The following is a 21095-nucleotide window of genomic DNA, read 5'->3' on the forward strand; positions in this document are numbered from 1 at the left end:
CTACATCCCTAGGCCTGGAATAAACTTTTATCAGTAAAGTCTATGACTTAATGAGGGACTATAGAGGCTGGGAAGAAATGTGTCTGATGATTGCTCAGAGCAGAGTTGGAAATTTGCTCAGGGCTAAAGGCTTAGCTCTCAGTTCTCAGAAAAACACAGGGAATAACAGGCTCTGTTGAAATAGTTTTTTTCCTCCTATTTGACACTAACCAAATAGGAACTTTTGAAGCCATTTTTTCAGTCTCCCATTTAACTCTCTTTTGATGGATTTTAAATACATGGATCATAATTCAAGATAGTGACACAGAATGAATAAATCCCAGGGACACCAATGCTTTCCCACTACTGCAAGGAAGTAGTAGCCTCTTCCTCCTGTCCCTGGATATCATCTCAGGGAGATAAGCATAGAAGGTGGTAAGGGAAATAACGTTTTATTCAAATGAGAGGTCTTCTTTCTAAAAGGACTAGTCAAGCAATCAGATGAGAGTAACTTTATGTGGTGATTCTTAATTAATTCCCTCCTTCAGCAGTGGTTGGTCACTGCTTATGATCATAATCAACTCTAGACAAAATTATGGTGCATTTTTTCTGTAGATATGAATTGTAACATAAAATAAATTTATATAATCTTACAGTAAGTGGAAAAGTAATTATAAAGACTAAAACTACAGTGAACAAAAAGACTTCAGTAGAGAAAGAAATGTTGTTCTAAAAAGAAATTAGGGGGTTTTAGGTGTACCTGTTACACCCAGCAAGAAAGAACCAACCAGAGACCGATATTAAATCCACACAGGAGTTTATTACCGGCTGGGACCCAGCCGAGCATCGGACTCGAGCCCCGACTGGGGGGGAGATTAACATATTTTATACACCTTTGAGGCCAGCATTTTCTAGGCCCCCTTATGGGATAGAACTAGCAAAGCAAGCGAAAGGTACAGAAGCAGAATGTCCTGCCGTTAGAACATCTGTAAAACAATAGTTGATTAATTGTTGTTTCTAAGAGACTCTCTAAGGGGAGGAGGTTTCTAAGCTTCCTCCTTTTGAGTTCATCTAAAGGGCAGGCAGGTGGGTCGTTCTGCAGCAATATGGAGTCTGTCTTGCTAACTAGGGTCCTTCATACCGATAAGTCAAGTAGGGAAGACTAGAGGGTGCAGGGTCAGCTAAAGGAGTACATTGGGCACGGCATGTGATGACTGAAATCTAATCACATACAGTGGCATATAGTGTCCCCTGGTGCATATATACAGTATTTTCAAATTTCTTTCTTTTTTGAGATAGGGGCGCCACTACACCCGGCTCCAATTTCTTAAGTGGAAACTGTGGAAAACCCCCCCACAAACTTGTGCTCACTTGCTGTTTTATGTTGCTATTAAAGAATAGAGTGAGACTTGCCCACTAACTTACTTCAGATCAGGAGATGGAGAAGACTGGATGCTCTTTTAACAAATATGTCTGACCCAAGAAGCCCTTCCTCTCAGGAGCAACCTAGGACCAACTTCCCTGAGTCCCATCCAAAGTCCAGTTCTCCTCTAAGGTGGTAGCTAAGAAGACAGACCCTGAAACTAGACTTTCGTACGTACTGCTATGTGTCTTTGGGCAAATTGCACAATCTCTCTGTGACTTAACCGAGAATAATAATAACAGCTTCTAGTTCTAAGAATTGATCAGGGTGACCAGCCATCCTGGTTGGCCTGAGACTAATGTGATTCCTGGGATTCCAGCCTTTCAGTGTTAGGAGTGGGAGAGTGCCAGGCAAACTTGGATGAATTGAACACCACAGTTAATTTAAGCAAAAAATGAATCCAATTCATGCAAGACTCTCAGATGTGTATGTGGCACAGAACACATATTTAATAGTATTTGTTATTAATATTGTCATTATTGCTAGATCACTACTACTGTATATGGAAAAAGCAAAGAAATGATCCTTAGGTAGAACTGTTTGAATGTTGCTATAGTGCTGTTTTAATTAGAGAAAAGGGACTGCATAATGACCCTTGAAATCTAAGATGCTTCATATCCTGAAATAGTCACCTAGTTGTATATTCTAAAAAAAAAAAAATACCACAGAATTAATACTAAAGTACAGGCTGAAATAAAATTCTATAGATCTGAAATAAAAATTTCTGGGGACATGACAATAGTAGAAGATTTAGCAAGAAGGAAGATCTTTTAACAGTGTTTAAAGCCATCATTCAATCTCTTTGAGCGCTTTTCAAATTGTAGGACTAAGCCATGTGCAAGTGAGGCTTTTGGAGCTAATATTGTTTTGAGGCTCAGAAGCACAGAAATGTAGCAAGATCATTCTAAGGAAAGACTTGATATTTTTCTGAATTCAATGCATCATAAACAAAAGGAACACTGTTTTTTGCCTAAGATTAAGGGGAAAATAGCTAACATTAGTAGATTGTTTTAATGTGTTGGGCTCTCTTCTAAAAGCTATATCTGTGTATTGCCACTTACTCATCCTGAGAATGATATAGATACTTCCAGTTTCAAGGAAGAATCTGAAGCTCAAAGATGTTAAGTGATTTGCTCAAGGTCATATGATTGGTGACAGCCAAGACAACCCCATACTGTTGGACTCCAGTGCTTATTCTGCTCTGCAGCCTACATAGTGTTGGTGCTTAGATTATACTAGCAATTAATACTCTGAGTCTAAGAGGGATCTAATTTATTTAATTCTTATAAATTGTACATCACTCTCATTTGGGCCATATTTGGAGAATTATCAATCATTTATTTTTGTTTACATTGCAATTTGGTTTTTATAGTATCATTGAATGAGTTATATGGCATGCTCCATTCACACTCATAATTCTCTTATAGGAAGTCCAGGTGACTGACCTGTGAAATCCCTGCTGAAGGTACTACGGTTCCCAGTGGGAACCACTGAAGTGAAGGTATCAGGAATCAAGGAAACAACTCAATGAAATACATTACTTTTGTTAGGTTAGCCTTGGAAATGAGATCATCTGTAGCAAAAGCAAATGTCACAATCATAAAATTGTTTTTCTGTAAATCAGTTTCCCATGCCAGAGGTCAATATATTTTTAGTCCAAGTTTCATCCATTGTTTCTTTCAAGTTTCATTTATGTGTAACACTTTATTCTTGTGTGACCTAAAATCCAGGTCTGATGACCTTCATCCTCATAATGAATATTAAATAGAACTGACTTTTTACTCTTCCTGGTTAATTATTTTACCTTCGTTTTCTTGCTGCTGCCCACAGAAAATGTTATATTATATAATAGAGTAGCAGTGTTATTCTAGTTCCAGAAACTCAACATTTTAGCTGTAAATTTGAAACAGCTGGTTATATATTTTATCCTGTAGAAGAAGACAGAAAGATCTATTGAAGAACTAAAGTGAAAGTTAATAGAGTTGAATTATCCTTTCTTTGACTGGTTATTTTCCAATGGTCCATGGGGCACTACAGGGAGAACATTCATTCAACAGAGGCTATAGAAGTGATGACCCCCTGCCTCAAAAAAAATTTTGGCATCTTAGAAATTTGTCTTTTGGGGGAAATTGATACCAAGTGCAAATCATAAATTCTAGAGTGGTGTTTTCTCTCCTATAAGGCAGGAATGCAATGAGACCTGCTCAGAAAGCTCTCTTCTTCAAAATCTTGAGATTTGAAACACTTGAAAGCACAGCGAAGTTCATATTGAATTTTCCTCATGTCTTTAAATCATAATGAGTTCATTTTGAAATTTAATAAAATATTTCTATATTAGCAAGGCCTCTATTGTTAAATTTTTTGCCTCACCAAGAGCCCTCTCCTGTGAAGGGGAAGGTAAGTCAAGAGGAAGGCATTTATGACCCATAGCCTGCTCAAAAATGATTGAGCTATTTAAAAACCCGTAGCTTCCTGTTCAAAGGAAATCACTTAGTAGAAAACCAGTGGGCTAGTGTTCCTGGGAGAGGGCCTTCTGTAGTCATCAACAAACTGTCTGAGGAACCACACAGTATCTGATATTTTGTATGAAACACTCTATAAGGCTACACTTCATTATTATTGGGGCCTGGGCCGAACTCTTGGATCAAGAGAAATGGAAATGAATGGGTTAAACAATGAAGGATATTTCCCAGAATTTTAATGCAAAAAATCAAGCACTTGGATGAAATTCTGTTTCTATGAACACTGAGAAGGAGTATGAAATGTCCATGTGCTCCAGGTACAGAGATCATGGAACTGGCTGTTGCCTAGGTTGGCCTTAGGCTCCTATCAAGAGCAACAATCTCTCATGGTAGGTTTTGCCTCAGCCACATTGAGAAACAAGGGAGGCAGACCTGGTTGTTAGCCAGGAGTTCTGAGACCACTAATATTATGGGGCTGGAAAAACTCAGCTTGGGGATGAACAGAGATAGAGATGCATACAGAGTAAGCCATACATCCTGAATTTCTCTCCACTGGTGGTACCCACCTATCTCCCCCTTCGGAATTCTGCCTAGATGCTGCCAGTATATGCCCTCTCATTGGATCTAACTGTGGCTTTCCCTGTGTCCATTTGGATGGACCTTGCTAAAAACATGATGTTGACATTCTTGTACAGCCAAGAATTGCATCTGTCCAAGCACTCTTGCTGACCTGCAAAGATCATCCTTTTAGATCGGACTCTGGGTGTCATCTCCAGGGCAACTGCCTACAGCTATGTAGGTTTTCCATTATAGGAATCTGAGGGTGGGGTTGGGCACCATTCCCACATGTCACAATGTTGCTGGTGCCCTCTACAGTTGGGCACTACAGTTGGGTAATACAGTCTCTGTCCATTCAACGACAGTGAGCAACATTTGTAGGATACTGTGATTTGGGATCATATAGAGATTCTTGGAAGAGGCTGACATTGTATGTTACTGAGTTACTCCTGATCCATCACTTCTTATCCACAATCCTTTGCTTATATTCTTTACTTCTTCCCATTCCCTACATGCCTTGAGGCACAACTCTACTATACAACTCAACTAAGCCTCCTTTCACTTGCTAAATCTAGTCCCAGAACTGAAAGACAGGGAGGGAGAGATATATTTGAGCAATGAGGCATAGCTGTGGTTGCAACAGAAAACAAATGCTGAGGGACACAGGACCACTCTGACCACAGAAAGCAGCCTTACAGAGCCCAGTAAATTTGCCCTGAGAGGGAACTGTATTTCCTGCAGATTTCTCATGGCATGTGTATGTTCAGTGGTAAATAGGCAAATAAATAATAAAGGAAACAAATGGGTATACATTGCAGATTTGAATAAAAAGTCTATTCTTTAAGAACTGAGATTTAACAGCACTGTTCTGAGAGTTTGGGAGCATTACCACTATCAGCTGTACTGTCGCAGGATAAGGTCAGCTCATCTTGTGGGATTGTGGTTTATGGCACAGACCTTAATTCTGAGTTCCAGTCTCAGTTCTCCCATCTGTGAGTTCTATTTTCAGTATTTCAGAATTCCTTTCTTGTAATTTGGAGATAATAATATCTACCTTACAGAGTAGAGAATTCTAAATACTGCCTAAAACAGTACTTGTTGCTATTGCTAGCATAGAAGAGTCAACACAGACCACCCTATAAATTATGCTTGTAGTTTTTATTTGTGGAACAAATGCTGCTTATTAAGTATACAGCTGCAAAACATTTGGAAATGTATTTGAATTTTCTATTGTAAACATATACATAACACAAAATTACCATTTTAATTATTTTAAGGTACATAGTTCTGTCTACTTCCAGAACTTTTTCATCACCACAAATGGAAACTCCATACCTATTAAACTATTACTGCTCATTCTCCCACCTTATACCTCCTGTCAACCATAAATCTATGCTTCATCTCTATAGATTTGCCTATTCTCATATAATATCTGGTCTTTTGTGTTTGGGTCCTTTCACTTAGCAACATATTTGAAGGATTATCCATGTGGTAATATAGATGAGAATTTCATTCCTTTTTGTGATTGAATACTATCCTATATAGATAGAAAATGGATACCCTACACTTTGCTTACCCATTCATTCACTGATGGACATTTGATTTGTTTCCACCTTTTGGTTATTACAAATAGTGTTGCCATGAATATTTATGTACACGTTTTTGGTTTGAGTACTTTGTTGGGATTTTTTCCATCTGTCTGTCTGCCTGCCTACCTACCTGTCTATACCTAAGAATAGAATTGTTGGGTCATATGTAATTTTATGTTTAACTTGTTGAGGAATGGTCATATATTTTCAAATAATTATTTTCTTATTCTTATAATGTTTAAATTTTAAAATATAATTGTTAATGGGGAAAAATAAGAACCAAGAGAGATTATGAAAAGGTGCAAATTTCCAATGATGAATGTCATTATATTGTATACCTAAAATGTACCAATAAAATTAATTTTAAAAAAAACAACTAATATGGGAGAGCTGGCACCTGGGAGAATGTTGGAATGAAACCTGCAGTTCAAACTGCAGAAGCATTCTGAAAATTGTGTTAAAAAATATATATATATATATACATAATTGTTATATTAATTGTGAAAAAAGATGTATCTGAATCTGGCCCCTAGATTATACAGACAGATGAATAAAAACTCTTATAAATAGGACTCAAATTGGGATCATTTCTGATTAGGTGACTGACTACTTATAATTACTGAAAAAGGTTACTGTGACAATGTTGTTCATATTTTGGGATTAATTAATGTTGGGTGTAATATTTCCAGAAATTTAGCCAATAATTCCCTGAGTCAGGAATAATTAAAATACAAACTATAAAACTACTTAAATGACCGAAATACAGTTTTTACTTTTCCAGTGGTATCCACTAGAAAAAAATGCACAACTCCAACAACAGTGATGAGTCTGACTCAGCTCTGGGAAGAGGAACTTGATGTTGTCCTTATCCAGTCACAAAACCCTCCCAGGAAAGATCATTTGGAAGACTTCAATATTTTCCTACCACTCTTGGTGCTTTACAAATACAAATTAGATGTCCAAACAGTAAGGATGCAAGATAGTCAATATCAACACAATCAGAAATAAATTTGGGATATTTTCATTGGAGCCAGCTGAGTTTGTGGACATGAAAGTAAATCTGGAATTTATATGAATTTTAAATTACACTTTTTTTTACATACACACTTTTTTTTGGCATGATGCTAATGTAGCTGATTTCTGGCAATAATACAGAGTCACTTTGTGGTCATACTGAGTCAGTGGAAGCCCATATGTTATAAATAAACATTTGGCTCTACCAGGCAGAGATTTATCAAAAGTTGTGCAGAGGCAAATAAGGCAGGCAAGTTGTGATCCCCTGCAGGTACCATTCCATGTGCTACCAATTACTCTGCAATTCTGCAAAATGCATAACAGCAAGCAGATTTAGGGGACAGAAAAATTTTAGGAAATTTTATTATTAAATTCCAGTCCATTAAAATAGGCCTGTTTACATATTTTTCTCTCCGAGGAAGGAAGGATGAGCTTAAGATAGCCTACGTATGACTCATGTATCTCATTGCTCTCTCCAGTTGGCAGTTCTGAATTAAAATCTGGCTGGGTTATCTCTCAATTGCCTCAAGAAAACACTCTTGGGAAAGCAATGGATATTTGCTAGGAGAATTGATTATGTCAGATAGGTTGGTTCAGGGTGCATGGCACCTTCACTTTGTGAATATCAATTGAATCAAACTCTTTGAAGTTCTTTCTAGAGAAGGGCTTTAACAATTCTTAACCAAGGCTGATTTTCCTGAGATATTCACCATCTATTCTGAGTTGAATTCATAATCTTGTGGCTGACATGAGAAAGAGGCCATCTTGTTAAATGAGGTTTCCCTGAATAGAAAGCAACTAACTCTGTGCAGTTAATTCTCTAGCCATACTATGAATTTGGGTGTAACTTTAGAACATAATTCTAGTCTTAAGGAAAACACAAGGAGCAGGATATAAGTATAACTGAAAGCTTCTGAGGAAGGTATTCTCATGTGGTCAATTATACTCTTAGAGCATGAATCCTAAAAATGCTACAAATTATTTTTCCTTGGTGTAGCTGCTATAGCAATACAGACAGCTGTGGCTTGAGGAAGTTTGATTTCATTTGTTATCCCACCCCAGGGAAATGCCTAATAGCATCATTATTGTTAACAAATACTTTGGGGATTTACCAAGAATGGGGCATTGGGCTGGCTGGTGAAACTATAAAAAGACACACCAAGAGTCTTACAATTTGAAGAAGAGATATTAGAAATATGTAACTATAGAGAAAAGAGCAATGCAAGGTCAAGGCTAAATGAAGGGTACTGGAAATCACCAAGGGAAGAGGAGGTAAAACTTAAATTAGCCTTGGTGAATGGTGGGCCTAGACATGTGGAGCTGAGGGTACCCAGAGGGGCAATAGCATGAACAAAGGCATGGAGGCGGGGTTTGAAAATGGCATAGAGAGGTTGTGGCACAATCATGAGTCTGGAATCAAGTCCTAACTCTGGCCCTACTGGCTTCATTACCTTGGAAGATGATTTGACATTCAGAGTCTTTTTCATCATTCATAAAATGAGGACCCTGGGGCCAGGGATTTAGCTCAGTGGTTCTGCTGCCTGCCTTGCAAGTGCAAGGATCCGAGTTTGATTCTGGGTAAAAACAATCACAAAAATAAATAAATAAATAAATAAATAAAATTAAAAAAAAATAAAATGAGGACCCTGACAACCACATGACAGACTTTTCATTAGGGTTGAATAAAATGAATTATTCATTTATTTTTTCATTAATAAATATTCATTATATAGCATAAACATTCTATTGTTAGCTGCTCTTACTACCAATAGGTTTGCCCTCTTGAAAGAGCAAAAATTCTATGTTACTGAAACCTGTAACTAGAGGGATTAGTTGCATCCGAACACAAAGAACAGTTGTCATCAACTTATAACTTTTCATTGTTGACTCTGATGCAAAGATGAACCAATAGCAAAAGTCAATGGTAGCATATTTTATTATTTAAAATACATATTTCCTTATTTTTTTAAGGAGGTAAGTGTTTAAAAGAAGACGGCCAAAATAGCTATAAAAGCAAAATTCCAGATATCTAGGCATACCTACAAATATTAGCTTGGACTAATGGAATGCTGTATGAAGATTTAGTTTTTCTAAGGAGAAGAAAATCATTAAAATGGGTTTAATATAGTATAAACTAAGATCATAAGAATTACCAAAATCTCATTATTTAAACATGCACCTACCATGTTCCTACAGAACTGCCATTGGCTATGTTGTGTATATAAAGGATATGCTACCCATTTTGCCTATATGAAAGAGTTAAACAGTAAAAAGTAATACACAGTAGGCATAGTGGACACACTTGCAATATTTGAGAAGCAAAAGCAGGAGGATCACAAGTTTGAGGGCAGCCTGGGCAATTAAATAAGGCCCTGCTTTTTTTTTTTTAAGTGCCACACAAAAATACAAATATGATAGTGCTATGAAGCAAAAAAGCCTCAAAGAACAATATGACAGCAATCAAGATTGAGATGAGGGTCCAAGAGGGCTGATTCTGAAGAAGGGACATTTGTGCTGCTATCTCAAGGACAAAGAGGAGTGAGCAACCTGGGCAATGAGTGACAAAGTGATCCAGATTCTGGCCTGAGGTGAGAAGAAATTTGGGCAATGGGGTTGTTATGGGGCAGGTGAGGAGAGAGGCCCGGGTCCCAATCATGCAGTCCTAAAGACTGAGTCAGACCCAGTAGCCTTCATTTTCCTTTTTAAACTTGTATAAACCTGAACCATGATAGGTGATATCCAGGACAACTTAGGCTGGATGACCTCTAAGATCTCTTGGCAACTCTTGGAATAGAACTTTGAAACCATTTCTGGCAACAAGGGGAGTCTATTTCCCAAGCATATGAGTACACAGAAAGACACCTTGCATAAATGTCCCAGCTTTAAGAAATCACATTGACAAATCAACTTGGATCAGACCCAGGGATTCAGGAAATGATGTGACTGCACTGTGCTCCAAGAATAAAATGGTGATAAAGAACATAACAAAAGGTGGTAGGGTTTATTTTACTTCTTTTTAAAAACTTTATTGTTTTATTAGTATATATTTGTTATACATATTGATCACATTCATCGTAGGGAATTTATACTTGTACACAATACTTCTTTACAGTTATAACTCCTCCTCTCTGCTTGAGTCACCATGTCCCTGCCTCTGAGTGAGATGGCCAAAGTTCTTCCTGCAGGTCTGATATGGTAAATATCCACTATTCAACCTTTCTCTGATCTTACTGAGTTGGCCTTTCCTCAATTACTTAACAAAAATGCAAAGATAAATGCTTGCAAGTTGCCTGTGGATGTCCTTGCAGATGGTATTGGGTGGGCAGGTGCCCTCTATTCACACAGTGATATAAAATCCAACAGGCTGGAGAATCAGGTGCCACCATAATAGGTGGCATCTAGTGATAAGTGATGGCACAGATAATGCTCCAACACTGGGGAAGGTTCACAGTTTCTTGTATTTTGTCTCTCCTAATCTGTTTTCCCTTTGAATGTAGCACATAGGGCTTGAATATAGTCATAGTCTATTGTGGGACAAAGAGGAAACAGTACAAAAGGTATGTATGTACTGGGTCTGCTGAATTTGATTTGATTTTTATTTGAAAATCAGTGCTCAGCTCCTTCCCCTAATCACCTTCATCAATATTATGACCCTCAAGGTCAATGAAACACTCTCTGAAAACTTGTTGTAGAAGAAAAGTCCAAAGTCTGTGGGTACTGGGATACTGGAAGTGGTTTTGTCTTTGACATCCCAGAGCAGACCAACATAAAGAATGAAAGGAATGTGTATTCCATAAAAAAATGCAAATATGAATAGATACAGAAAAGAAGAACTTCAAAGAGTTGGAGAAAATAGGATGATTTATTATGGAGAAAGGAAGTCAAATCAAAAGGAGACAATCATGTGATGGTGGTGGTAATAACCCAAGAAGTCCAAATATTTTCCCTTTGAATAGAGCACACAGGGATTGAATATAGCCAGTATCTGTTGTGGGACAAAGAAAGAACAGTACAAAAGGTGTCCCTTTCTACAAAATAATCAGCCAGCTTTGCGTAATGCTTTTTCTCATCAAGTCTCTAAATACACTACTGGGAAAAGGAGACATTGGCTCAGAGTTAGTGAAGCCTGTTACATATGACCCCAGTGACTCTTGAAGTTTACATCTGTCATTATCATGCACACTGCTTCCTAATAAGGTGCTTTTGTCTGCTGGGCTCAAGCTGGGCTGTGGAGTGAGACTCCCACATAGCCCACCAGGCACCATAGCTACCAGCCGTCTGCCCCTTCCTTCTGTGGACAGAGATCCAGACATGCAAATCAACACTCTAGAGAAGCCTCCTTTCTGTCATTTCTTGTCTTCTAATTTTCTGCCCCTTCTTCCCATGTTAGAACCTCATCAATGGATACTAGGAGTGACTGTGCAGATATTAACAAATATTTCCCTTGGGTTATAGAAAAAAGGCTGGAGGGAATGGTCTCAAGACACCTTTAGAGTTGTAAACATTTTGGATATTAAGTGGCACTATTCTTTTTCCTCAAACCCTATGAATAACAAAAGAACTGAAGCCCCTCACCCCCCAATTCAGTTAAGTACCTTGAGTTTTACAAATGAGATGTGTGGTAGCTCACAGTCTGAATGGGATGGGAGCCAGCTATTCTGAGGAGCAGTTTGCTGCTCTTCTATTGATCACTGTGCCAACTCTTCCTCACACAGTTCCTCTTGGAGCACAGGTGGTATTATCCAGGTGCTCTTTACTAAATCAGTCAACATGCTTGCAGCTACTTCATTCTGCCCAGTAGCTGACCTCCTTGTCTGCTGTCTTCTCCATTCTCTGAAGCTTGTGTCTTTTAATTCTTTTATTACCATTTAAGTGGTACTTTGATGATACTGGAGATAAATGAATTCAATCACTCACGCTTACTGGAAGTGTGTGTGTAGGATCAGAAACTCTTCAGTACCATTAACAGAAAACTCAGGGTGAATGTGGCTGTCAGGAAAAAAAATGTCTACAGCAAGGGTTGATAAACTACTTCACATGGACCAAATGTCACTCACTAGTTATTTGTTTCTAAATAAAGTTTTATTGGAGAACAGTCATGGCCATCATTTATGCATTGTCATGCTCCATTCAACAACATTTCAGTCAAGGGTGGACCACAGTGGCCGCATACAATCACATTGGCTAGTGACATCACAGCCATCTTAGCTGTGCAACTGTTCATTTGATACCAGCCCATTCAGTAGGAAAACCCCTTAGCCCCAGTCTCCTGTGTCTTTGATACACATCTGTCTGGAGAAGGTCAGCCTCTTCTGTCTGGGGGAAAGAGACAAAGGTTGGGAACACAAAGAAATACACTCCGAATAGAAATTATTTCAGGATTCTGCAGAATATGAAGACGGTAGGATATAGGATCTGGATTGGAAAAGAGAAGGGGATTTTTTCCTCAAACTCCTTAGCTTATCTATCATACCTAACCCCCTCCATATTTAACTGTAGGTGTATTATTTCAAGTCAACCTTAGGTTTGCTAAGGTGAATGAACAGTCACATCTCCCTGCACAAATCTTGCCCACCACTAGCTGGTTCCATGTCAAGTTATCATTACCATTATCATCATTATTATTTTACCATATCTCAGGTGGAAAGAAAAGGACTGTGACCAAAACTAGAAAAGATACTTTTTTATATCAAAGGTCAGTAGGGTCACCATTACAGCAATCATATAGGTCTCTTCTTAACACCAGCAAAAGGTATTTCTTGACAAGATTTCTGTTATCATTAGAACACCTCAAGGGGATCAGAAGAGCTTTCCAAGTCATATCTTGATAAAGTGAAAATGAACTTGAAACACATGGATTATATTTCCTTAAAAATGTGTTTGAGTTCAAAAGTTAATAATAGTAATGGTTGACTAAAAACATTTGGGAATTTTTAAAACCCCAAATATTTGAAAAAACAGTTTCTAAATGTGTTGACAGATAATATTTTAACTGACCAAGGCTGGGAGTATGCTATTGTTTAATTTTTTACTTTGAAAATTTCATTGTATTTTAATGTTTTATTCTCAAACAGTTAAACCTTCTTATTCATATAGTTACTGAATTATTTTAAGAAATATAGTAATTCTGACTGCTGTATATAAATTCAAAATGCACAATAGACTAGAGATTGCAAAGTTAAATATAATAAAATTTCTAAAAATAATAATAAACATTTTAAGTGTTCAGTGTACATTTGAAATTTGAATCACTGAGAGACTGTACAATATCAATCCCATAAGGATACAAAGGGTATCTATTTTGTCTTGATTCTTTTACAGTAGCCTCAACTGTTTATATGTTTAAAGAGCTTATTAAAAACAAACAAGCAAATAATCAAACAAAAAACCCCATAATGTAAATGTGCTTATGAACTGGTATGATTGTAAAATAAATATTTGGGCCTTTCTTCTTGGGCCGGGCATTTAGCTCAGTGGTTCCACCTCCTGCCTCGCAAGCACAAGGTCCCGAGTTCAATCCCCAGTACCAAAAAAAAAAAAAAAATTTGGGAGAAAGATATGATAGGGATGTAGGAACAGACTTAATTGTCAACACTTACTGGAAATGATAGCTTATAGTAGAGCATATTCAAGGTTCTTTATAAAAGAACATAGAAAAAATTATGTAGATTTAGTAGGGAAAACCAAAGTACAGCGATGTCAGTTCTGACAGAAAGGAAGAAGGACTAAGTGGATTAATTACTAATTATGTATCACAGATGAAGTTATACACGGGAACTTGTCTCAACTCACTTTTCAATGGTTTCAGTTTACGTGCACATATGCTGGCTCTGACACATTTTTGCTTAATTTCAGTTCTCTGCATATTTTATGGGAAATGTAATCCATATGTTTCTACCTCATTTACACAATTTAGCTAAACATAATTGATGATATATTTAAATCCCAAATTATTTTGAGACTTTTAAAACAATCTTCCATGAGGAAAGGTTAATGAAAAATCAAAAGGGCATACAACACAAATTCAAGTATATACTCAGGAGTAGTCTTGGCTTCTGAGCCTTTTCAAGTTTTCTTAAAACCCATATCCTGTAAAGAGAATCAGAGGATGACTGAATGAACTCCAAATTTAGTTCCATTAACAGTCCAGATAACTAAGACTGGTATCCTTGTGTGTCACGGAGTAAAAAAAATTCATCTTCTCAATTTAGAGGTGATCAATAAATGAAGTCAATTAATTAAACCACAAATGTATTGTACAGAAGAAAATTCTTTTTCTGTATTACTGGGATTTGGTAGAACTTCTTATGACTGCAGTAGTAGTACCCCTCAAACTTCAATACGCATATGAATCACTGGGGGATCTTGTTAAGCTGTAGATGATGATTCAGTAGGTCCAGGCAGGCCTGAGAATCTGAATTTTTAAGGAGTATCTAAAGGATACTGATGCTGTTGGCCCACAGACCACAATTTGAAAAGCTGACCTCTGTTTCTGTGTTTTTCAACCCTTACTGAAATTTTGGGCTGAATGATTTTTTGTTTTGAGAAGTCTGTTCTGTGCACCGTAAAATATTCTGTGCACTGTAACTTTCCTGGGCTTTACCCACTAGATATGAGTAGTACCCTTCCCCCAGTTATGACAACCAAAAATATTTAGTAAATAGAGGTGCATGTATGTGAAAATTTTGGCTCTAGTTTAAAACCACTGCTCTATTATTATACTTAATGGTTACATTATATAACATAAACACCTCTTTCATGAACCAGCTTCAGTGAGCTAGCAAAATAGATTTCTTTCTACCTTTCCCTGTGCAATTAGTGCGTTTGACCTTATGGGCACTACACATTTTTTAATGGATATTGTTTCCTTCCTCATTATGAGCACTAGGGTGAAAAGAAGTAAGTTTGCAAACCACATTTTACAATTACAAAATTTTCAGAAATAAATATGTGAAAAATAACAATTACTGGACTCATTGTGCTTCTTTATGTTTATTTTCCCAATTCACATTGAGTAAATCATTTTTTAATTTCATTATATATTTTTGTAGGCTGATTCACATATATTTAAAATAAAGTTCTTTTCTATAGAGTATGGTAAACAAAATTATTACAAAGAGCAAAGATAGACACCATGCATTAATTCACTAATCAGGTTTGATTATGTGCTGTTTGATATATATTACTTAATTAATCTAAGCAAATAGTGAGACATTTCAAAAATATTGAGGAATATAGCCTGTTCCTCTCTCAACTGTAGCAAAATGAAGAATGCAAATGTGTGGAAAAAGCTCAAGAAACTAATATGAATTAGTGTATTTACTAATATGAATGTGTGTATTTACTTTATATTAGAGATATAAAATTAGCAATAAAGTTGCTTGAGGCAGATGAAAAACTTGGTCAAACAACAATAGTTTATATTTTTACTAGCTCTGGCATAAGACATTTGGAATTAATTGCATTCAGAACATGGAGAACTTTAAAAGTTATACAGCACAGAGTTTTTCAAGTTTCTTTAAACTGCGGGATTCTTAAGCATCTATGAAGAAGGCCAATGTGCAAAACTGGCTAAATCAGAGCTTCTCTGTTGCAGGGCAGGAGAAGGGAGGAAAAAAGAGGATCCAAGTCCCTTCTTAAGGGACACTGAGGGATTCTGGGGAGCAGAGCTTGAAAACCTATAAAGTCTTACTATTCTCTTGGGAGAAGGATGAGGAAGTGTCAGCTCAAGGAGATGAAGTAATCAGGTCAGGGAATTCAAATTGCCCTGCAACAGATCTGGGGCTGGAAACCCTGCTGTGGGGGGTGCATTTGGTTTTTACCTGGGTTCTAGTTGCCAGCATCTCCATTACCGAGGCCAATTATTCTCATTAAAAATTTCAAACCTTGAAAAACTGTATGCATTCAAATGTGCAAGTTCCTTCACTCTCCTGTTCTCCATCAGCATCTGCAATCTGATTCTTCACCGAAACACTGTGGTAGTGGATAGATGAGTGTCCTGCTAGCGCTCTGCTTCCTCTTCCCAAATCTCCCCCACTCCCCATCCTTTGCTTTGCTCTGGTTCTTCTTAGGTGGCTTTTTTTTTCTTTTGTCATAATATTTAACAATTTCTAACATCCTACCTCAATTTCTTATTATTTCTATTATTTATTGTATGCTTCTTCCAACTTGAACAGTGAAGGCAAAGATATTTGCCTGTTTTTTTTTTTTTCTTACTGATGTTTTCCACTTTCATAGAATGATGCTGGCATGTAATAGGTACTCAAAGATATTTTAGAATGAATAGTCAGGATGAAGAGGCAGAACAAAGAAGACTTTAGGGAGGTACAATTTTTCTGCACAATGGTGCTACAATGGTGAATACATAGCATTACTAATAGAAGGTACAATACCAATAGCAAACCCAATGTAAACTATGGACTTTGAGTGATAATGATGTGTCATATAGTTTCATCATGGGATCATATCAAATTAAAAGCTTCTGCACAGCAAAGGAAAGACAAACATAGTGAAGAGATAACCTAGAGAATGGGAAAAAACATTTGTCAGCTATTCCTTGGACAGATAACTAATATCTAAAATATATAAAAAACTAAAAAAAAAATTAGATCCCCCCCACACAAAAGACCCAATCAATGGGCAACTGAAATGAATAGACACTTCTGAGAAGAGGAAGTATAAATGGCCAATAAATACATGAAAAAAGGTTTAACATCTCTGATCACTAGAGAAATGCAAATTAACACAACACTGAGATTCCATTTTACTCCAGAAAGAATGGCTATCATCAAGAAATCAGATAACAAATGCTGGTGAGGCTGGGGTCTGGGGAGAACCCTTCTACATTGCTGGTGGAAACACAAATTAGTACTACCATTATGGAAATCAAAATGGAGATTCCTCAAAAAATGAAAAGTAGAAATTCCATTCAACCTAGCTATTTCCTTCTATTTATCTTCCCAAAAGAGTTAAAGACATCATACTGCAGTGGTACATGCATACCCATGTTTATAGCAGAACAATTCATAATAACTAAATCTAAGCCTGTGTGTCCACCAATTGATGAGTAGATAAGAAAATGTGTTACTTATACACAATGGAGTACTACTCTGGTATAAAGATAAATGAGTTATTTGTAGGAAAATGGATGTACCTTGAGACCATAATGTTAAATGAAATAAATCAGACAGATAGCTTAACAATCTCATGATTTCTCTCATATGAGAAACCCAAATTATAAATAAAGAACAAGATAAAAGATAGATAATAGGAAGTAGGGCGATAGATTGTTTTCAAATGGGAAGAGGATCAAGAGGTGGACGGGAGAGGGGTGAGGCATGGGGAGGGAGGAGAAGGGAGTGAGATGAAAGAAAAGTAAGATGTGTTACGTACATGCACCAACTCTCCACCAGCAATGTAATCATTCTGTACTGCAAACATGTACTAATCAAAACTGAAAAAAATATAATTTCATCAGTTGCACAAATTTAACTGCTGTGGTGGAGGATGTTGATAGTGGAGGAGGCTGTAAGTGAGGAAGGTGAACATGGGAACTGTGCACTTTCTGCTCAGTTTTGCTGTTGACCTAAAAATACTTTAAAAAAAAAATAAAGTTTATTAGTTAAAGAGTGGTCATTTCAAAATCCACGAGTCTAAATCTGTAGCCCAACCTGGCTCAAGTTCATCCACATAGTGTCCTTCTGCCTCCTGGCTTTGCCTTTGCTATTCCATCCCCACCTCTTACTGTCATTCAGGCCTCCATTGCAAAATCGCCTCAGTAGAGGGCGCTTCTCCAAGGCTCACCACACTTCCGTCTCAATTTCTCAGGTTTGCTCTGCTTCACAGCACTCAATCCTTTACTGTAGGTAGCTTATCTCACTTGTAGTTGTGTATTTATATATATACTGAGGTTGTCTGATTAATACCTTAATCCACAAGGGAAGTTCCATGAAAGCAGAGATCGTGATTGTTTTGTGGACAGCTGTGTTCCCTTCCCACAACACAGTGGTAGTACACACCAGATTCTCAATTCATAAATGAGCATGACAAATTTCTCTGTTCCAAAACAGGTCCCATAAGTGTATTCAGAGAATATGAAAAAAATGACCCGTCAATCATCACTAACCAATTCTCAGCTTTGAGAGAACAGGGAGCCAAAGGGTGACTGACTTGGAGTCTTCCCGTCTAGTCCCACACCAAGTTCTGTATGAACAAATACTAGAAAAATGGAAGACAAGGCTCTTGGGCTTTGAGGTCTTGGAGATTTTGTTGGGGAGAGTCACCTGCTCTTGTCATTAGCCACACAGGTAAGATATTATTTCTCAGATTAATGTGGTTTTTTTTTTTTTCAAATATCTGAGCTTAAGTGATTGATTGTAAAAAGTTATTTTTGATTAAACTTAAAAATGAGAAACAGAGAGCTGGGGATTTAGCTCAGTGGTCTGCCGCCTGCCTCGAAGCGCAAGGTCCTGAGTTCTATCCCCAGAACCAAAAAAAAAAAAAAAAAATGAGAAACAGAATCATACTCAGAGTTTCTGAAATGGTGTTATGTTTCCTGTATTTGTGGCTTATTTTAATGTTGGCATAATATCCTACTGTCTGTGAGATGCTTGATGTAAATATTTCATTTGAAAAATAGTTATTTCTGGAAGATGTACCTTCAAATAATTTATTTTTAAAAGTTTGTTGACTGTTTTATAAGAAAAAGAAGTGTTTAATAATATTTCACTGGTTGCTAAAATGGACAAGGCAAAACTGACACAGGAATTCGTTCTTTGTTTAGCTTCTTTATGCTCATTGCATGCGGATCACCTACATGCGACTCCAGTCTCTGTCACCTCTGGGCAGACGTATCTGCTGCTTGTGAACACACACCTCTCCGAAAGTGAACTGCAGCACACATAGATGCCTGCCAAATGGTCAAGTACCCAAACCCTTGGTTGCCAACGGTGTCACTGTCCACATTTTTGGAAAAGCATTTAAAAATCTTCCATCATCTGAAGTTTGATGCAAATGAGAAGAAATTACCTACCCTCCCCATCCCCTCCTTTCCCTCTGTTTTATTAAAATCTTTTACCCAGTCATTATCATCTCCTTTCAGTTTCCTGGACACCAGCTCTTCTTCAGAGCTCAAAAATACAGATTTTTCTTTACTCTCTTTTTAAATGGGATTTGATGATGTCCAAAGGCATATATAGCCAGTTTCATAGTGGAAAGAAATGGAAAATATAACATTCACCTTATTGAAACTTGGCTTGTGGCAAATTGGACTGGAATGTACTTTTCTGTGGGGGACCCTCAGTGGCTCAGGATCATTTTGTATCCTTTAGAGTAGACAATCCCCAAACAACAATAACTCATGACTAATAATAATCTCCGAACATGAGCGTCCCTAAAAAAGGATAAAGTTACTGACTGCAGATATGATCATATCTTTTTATTTTAAAGATAATACATTTAGACAAATATATTTAAGAATATGAAATATACCACAGCAAATTATTTTTGCTCTTCTAAGCACCTCCTTCACTTTCTTTTAATGAGGGTATGTTTAGTGTGAGATATATTGAAATGCACTCCTGTGCATTTTTGATTCATTTATGTTTTTACTTTTGCCTCTAATTATTTGTTAGTAAGTTTCCCTGAAATTGATTAGAGACATACACAAGTGAACACTGTATTAGAAGAACTGAACATTTTAAGGTTTTGGATGACTTATTTCATTTGAAAGCAGAGTACCTCTTCTAGATCTCCACACAAAATGGCTTAAGAGTGTCTATTTGCACACCAATTTTATTTTGTGCTATTTCCTGGTTGTATGAATATTCATCTCACTTATAGATAGGTATCAGGTAATCAAAGATGAGGCAAACATTGTAAGGGACATTTTCTTCACTTATTTGTTCAAAAGAACTCAAATTTTTTAATTTTATGGAGGAGTTCTTAAAAATAATATTAATAGGTCATAAGATTATCTGATGTCCACCCTCTATTGGGACTTTGTAACATGTTAAAAAAAATCCTGTGGATTAACCAGGTGACATCTTTATCAATGTTTGTGGTCACATGTCTGAGCCTTGGCCCGACTCTTGCCTGGGGACAGACAAGGGCAGTGATCTGACTCTAACTCGTTAGATGAATTTGGAGAGGACTTTACAAAAGGATCTATAGATCTTTCTTTAATCATGGCCTTTGGATATTTCTCATGGGTCACTGGAGATGACTGGACCAGAATATGCATGGTAGGAAAAAGTAAAGAGGAAAACTCAGTTACTATAATGTCTGCTTCTTTTAAATGAAATTCACTCTTTGGAAAAATGGAAATTCCAAAGCACCAAGAAAAAAATCTATAGGAAAATGTTCCCTAAGAAGTGTTCTTCAGAAAGGGCCCAATGGATCACCTCATTGAAGTGAGGCACCAGGGAAACTGTAACATTTTCTTATTTGCTCTTTTTCTTTCTCAAATTTTTTTTGGGGGGTACCAGGGATCAAACTGAGGACCTTGCACTTGCGAGGCAGGTGGCAGCACCACTGAGCTTAGTTCCTGGCCCTCTCTCAAATTCTAATTTTAAAAAAGCTTTCAGATTCTTTTCTACCTCCAAATATCACATCTTCCTTCATGGAGAAACTATCTTAATCCTGTGATTAAACTAATCTATTAAAAAAATTTTTAAAACCTCATCCAGAACCATTAAGTGGATGACTATTATCATCACTCTCAAAGACTGAACCAGAAGGGTGTAAAAAACATGATGCCACTGCCACTTGGTTGCCCCAATACAGAGGGGAGACTTAACTACATTTCAATCTTCAATAAGGGAGCTTCATTTCTAATTAAGCATGGAAACATTTCTTGACATTTACAATGTATTATATCTTATTTTAAGAAAAATCATCTCATGTGGGTTGATTAGCGAGAGAAAGGTCTGATTTACTAGTTTAAAAATTAGATTTCTGTGGGGTCAGGGATTTAGCTTAGTGATTCTACAGCTTGCCTCGCAAGCACAAGGTCCTGAGTTCAATCCCCGGTCCCCCCCCACAAAAAAATTAGATTTCTGTGAGGCTTCTTGA

The 21095-nt window shown here is 37.1% G+C and overlaps 1 protein-coding gene across 13 annotated transcripts in view; it reads right to left on the reverse strand.

The window, feature by feature from the left end:
- The window catches only part of Veph1 (ventricular zone expressed PH domain containing 1), a 297176-nt gene that overhangs the window by 111998 nt on the left and 164083 nt on the right, over nt 1-21095 (reverse strand). For 11 of the 13 annotated variants that reach the window (XM_087186416.1, XM_087186418.1, XM_087186419.1 and 8 more), the window contains one exon: nt 8477-8599. The exons of the other annotated variants lie outside the window; for them this stretch is intronic. In XM_087186416.1, coding sequence (XP_087042542.1) covers nt 8477-8599 — 123 coding nt within the window. The remainder of the gene's footprint in view (nt 1-8476; nt 8600-21095) is intronic. 13 annotated transcript variants of the gene reach the window in all.

Source organism: Heterocephalus glaber, unplaced genomic scaffold (assembly GCF_053883595.1).
Source record: "Heterocephalus glaber isolate CG9 unplaced genomic scaffold, H.glaber_assembly_v1.0 deba00001504, whole genome shotgun sequence".
NCBI classification, from domain to species: domain Eukaryota; kingdom Metazoa; phylum Chordata; class Mammalia; order Rodentia; family Bathyergidae; genus Heterocephalus; species Heterocephalus glaber.